The 4337-nt window shown below is 36.5% G+C and overlaps 1 protein-coding gene across 3 annotated transcripts in view; it reads left to right on the top strand.

The window, feature by feature from the left end:
* The window catches only part of ralgps2 (Ral GEF with PH domain and SH3 binding motif 2), a 177126-nt gene that overhangs the window by 74492 nt on the left and 98297 nt on the right, over positions 1-4337 (top strand). For all 3 annotated transcript variants that reach the window (XM_057353281.1, XM_057353279.1, XM_057353280.1), the window contains 3 exons: positions 1697-1792; positions 3261-3389; positions 3513-3617. In XM_057353281.1, the coding sequence (XP_057209264.1) occupies positions 3333-3389; positions 3513-3617 (162 nt within the window). In that variant the 5' untranslated portion in view covers positions 1697-1792; positions 3261-3332. The remainder of the gene's footprint in view (positions 1-1696; positions 1793-3260; positions 3390-3512; positions 3618-4337) is intronic.

Here is a 4337-nt window from a genome sequence, read left to right as displayed (position 1 = left end):
GTATGTCTGTGTAGCTCTTGATGAATGGAATCTGCGTGCAGTGTACAAAGTAGTAGTAAACATCCACAATCTTTTCGGTGGACCGTGAAATGTTACGCTGTGCAACTCTGTCACATGATCTGATCCTGTGTCAGCTGTTACATGCTTCATCACCTGCAGGTGTTTTACGGTCACGTTGCACTGTCACAGATTGATCAAACAGCCGCCCAGACAAGACAAGAATTTTTCACTTTTTGTGTCACTATTTCTGTGCTAAAGTCTTGTGTGCAATGCATGTTTTGTACTACACTTATTGGTAACTGAACGCTATTTCGAATTAATATAAATTAAAATCCTTCAGTTTTAACCTAAACATTTATTAAAGTGATAGTTCACCCAAAAATAAAAATTCTGTCATCATTTACTCACCTTCTTGTCATTTCAAACTTGTATGACTTACTTTCTTCAGCAGAACACAAAAGAAGATATTCACTTGCATTGGTTTTGTGTCCATACAATAAGTGAATGGAGGCCAGTGCTCTTCGGTTACCAACTTTCTTCAAAATATGTGTGAGTGTGAGTAAATGATGACAGTAATTTCGTTTTGGGCTAAACTATCACTTTAAACTCTTTCAAACATGCAATTATATTACATTTTCTTTACCAAAAAATGTGTTTAATAAAAAAACACAAGGAATGGTGGATATGTTTCAAGTTGTCAAGAAAGTCTATGACAATTTTTTGTGAGAATTTGAGTTCGTAATTCAAGGTCCATTTATAAGATACCTTGGATGTCTAGACTTTTGTGGAGTCGTCCTCTTATTGCCATGGAAACAGAAACCATACTGTAGCTGCATATATGTTGAGAATTTTAAAAAATGAAGGAAGAAAAGATTAGTAGACCACTCCAAATGTGCCTTTAATCAGAATAATGTGGCCATTTCATTCCAGCAACTGATGAATTTCTCAGGATTGACATTGACAAGCCAAGATACATTCATATTCAGGTTTATTCCATCAAATTTTGACCAGCGTGTGCAGGTTTTTTGCAAATAAATGTAAATAAGCACATTTTTTTGCATTCAATTTAAAAGAAATGTTGTTGGTAGTTCAATGAAAAACTAACAAATCATTTTGAAGTTTTCTTTTTAGTTTTTCTATGTTTTTAGCTATAGCCATTTTTTGTATTCCTATTTTTTGTTTTGTTTTTATTTTAGTGTGTTTTTCTCTTAACCCTTAAGTGTGTCATATTTCTGTCTGTGACATGTGGAGGCCTTCAGATTATGTAGACTGAAGAAGATTGTTCTCCTTAATATGCATTGAATGTTGTGCTGAGCCATGTGATGTTTTCAAGGCTTATTTTCATATTTGTGTAGGAGAAAATACTTTAACGTCCTGCTTTGCATCTGTCCTGCAATGCCATGCGTTGGCTGGTGTATATTCTGGTGTCCTGAACAATGACCTTACGCTGAACTCTCTGAAACCTTAGCCACAACCTGTTCCACTAACACACACAGCTGCTGTTGTTTTTAATCCACATATACAGTGCCACCTAGTGGTATTCACATTGAAACACAATGTCTGTTTCTTCTGGCATGCATATAGGCTGAATGCTGCAACTCCATACTTTGCTGCTTAAAACTTATTTAGATGTATTATTTATTATTTAAGCATGTTTTGGGCTAAGTTTTTATTTTATTTTTGTGTCTCTTACCAGGTTTTGTTCAGTGAATGTTTCTGAGTGAAAACGCAGCCAAACAAGTGCAGGGAGGACGCAGCACAACTGTCACTATGCATATTTGACAAATACTTGGTAAGTTGTGTGTTGTTCCTACTTCCTATTGCACATTATTCAAACAACTGCTGTGGAGCTCTTTGGCAAGTGAAAGGATTTTTGTGTGTGAGATGGCTGAATTAGAGCTATGATTTGGATTAGTCTTCAGTTTGGCAGAGCTCTAAAGTCTTACAAACTCTTTGCAACACCTGTTACTACACAAACCTAAAGCGCACACACACAGCCTAATGCCTCCGTAGCACCTGTTCACTCTTAAAGCAAAACACACTGTTCTCATTGCTGCCTGAACACCTGCTCATTTCATTCAAGTGTAACCAAATGTTGAAGGCAGTGTTTTCACACTGAGGTCAGCAGTCATCCGCGTAGTGTTTACGGGCATTGTTGTTTTCTGAATGTTGTTTTCTAGCAGTGGTATACAGTTACGCTGTTTTCAACAAACAATAGATTATCTACACACCCACAATCAAAACTAGGCCAATATGTGTTTTATTCCAATTTTCAATAAAAAAATGTATAGGAAAGGGAAAATCCCACAGGAAATAAAGCATGCATTGACTATAATTGTCTTTTGTTAATATTTGTTGATCCTGTTATGTAGTCATATTGACTCTGTAAGCTTTGCACATATATCCTCTCATTCCTCTCATACCTGTCATTTTTTGCCAAGCCTTCTTAAATTTTCCCCAAAGATGAGCTTCAGTTTACATTCCAAGTACAACTATGCAACATGAATACAAAGTTTGTATTACAACTTTAAAAATAAATGTAAATAAAAAACAGATTCCAAAAGCGAATGTCAGCTTTCCAAAATTTGGTCGTCACTTAAGAAAGTACATAAACACCTTTGGTCATGACTGGTTCTTGTTGTGTGACAAATATTCCATTGAGTCTAAAAGGATAGTTCAACCAAAAATAAAAAATCTTGAATTTACTGATTGTGATTTGTTTTCAAAACTGTATGACTTTTTCCTTCTGCTAAACACAAAAGAAGATATTCTTTAGAACGTTGCTAACCACACAGCACTGGGCCCCATTGACTTCTGTTGAATGGTTGACATGGACACATTTCTCAAGGTATCTTCTTTTGTGTTCCACAAATGAAAAAGTCTCATACATGTTCTAAACGACATGAGGATAAATATGTTGATAGAAATGTTAAAACCCTGCATTCATAAAAAGCACAATACTGTTTAAAAAAGTTAAAGAAGTTAAGCAGGTCAACCCGTACAAAATACGTTTATAAAAATGAAACATTTCCCAGACAAAACAGCTTTCTGAGGCTCTCTGGAGGAGATTTGTTGATGCCCTCAGTGCTTGAAAGCATTCCTTAAACATGTTTTACAGCTTCTATAAATCTCTGGCCCAGTGATCACACAGCAATCTGCCGCAGAGTGTTTGTGGGGCAGCTAGAACTGAGGTGGAACTATTATGGTATTGAGTTGGTTTTGCAGCATTTGACCAATGAATGTGTGTGTTGAATTTGCAGGGGGCCAATCAGGCAAGCTGATGACGATGAAGATGATGAGCTCTTGCCGTAGTGTCTGATGGTTTGATAATAATGGACATCCCCAATGGCCAGCCCAGCGTCTCCACCTTCACGACCCCAGCATCAGAGGTCAGCACACACATAAACAATCTAATAATGCGGGAAGGGGTAAGATGGGTCATTCCCTACCAAATAGTTAGATAGGTGTCATTTTATGTCAAAGCAAACTAAACCATCTCACTTCATTTGCAGAAGAGCAGCAGTTCAGAGTCGCTCAGTGAAAAGGGTTCATCAGAGCTCAAGAGTTTTGACGCTGTGGTCTTTGATGTGCTGATGGTCACGCCAGAGGAATATGCAGTAAGTCAGAATTCTCTGTATAATGCAGATTGGCTTTTTTTAGACACTTTTAAGTGTTTATTTGTTCAGATTTAAAAAGCGAGTCGCATGTAAACTGTGTCCAAAAATATCCAATTGCTTGAACATATTTAGAAATTTGTATAAAAAACCTATAGTGAGGGTCCGGCTACTCCCCTGTCAATCATCCATTCCACTAAATCAAATTTAAACTTAAATAACCTGTAAATCTTTGGAATAACTAATATATGTTGTTACTTGACACAACATATTTATTATGTCTGATAACACAAGGCTGTGTTACATACAAAAAATCCAAGATCTACCCAACATTCTCTTCATGGCTATGTCAAAATCTAGCTTGCCACTGTTCTTCAAGGATGTCCAAAAACTGTCATGTCCACTTGTCTGTCAATTTTATGTAATTACCGTAATTTAAAACAGGAAATTCAAGAAATTGTAACCACAGACATGGTTTTACATGGAAGCAACAACTGCCTCTCCTGACAACTTTATTTTTTATTCACCCTGATGTCATCCAAAACCGGTATATGACTTTTTCTTTTGTGGAACACAAAAGAAGATACTTTGAAAAATGTCTCAGTGGTTTTGTGACCATACAATGGAAGTCAGTTTGGTTGCCAACTTCTTTTGTGTTCTGCAGAAGAAAGAAAGGTTTTGACATGAGGGTGAGTAAATGGTGAAAGAATTTTCACTTTCGGG

This window comes from Triplophysa rosa, linkage group LG15 (genome assembly GCF_024868665.1).
Source record: "Triplophysa rosa linkage group LG15, Trosa_1v2, whole genome shotgun sequence".
In the NCBI taxonomy this organism is placed as follows: domain Eukaryota; kingdom Metazoa; phylum Chordata; class Actinopteri; order Cypriniformes; family Nemacheilidae; genus Triplophysa; species Triplophysa rosa.
The sequence above is the reverse complement of the archived record's forward strand: the minus strand, read 5'-3'. Positions and strand labels throughout refer to the sequence as shown.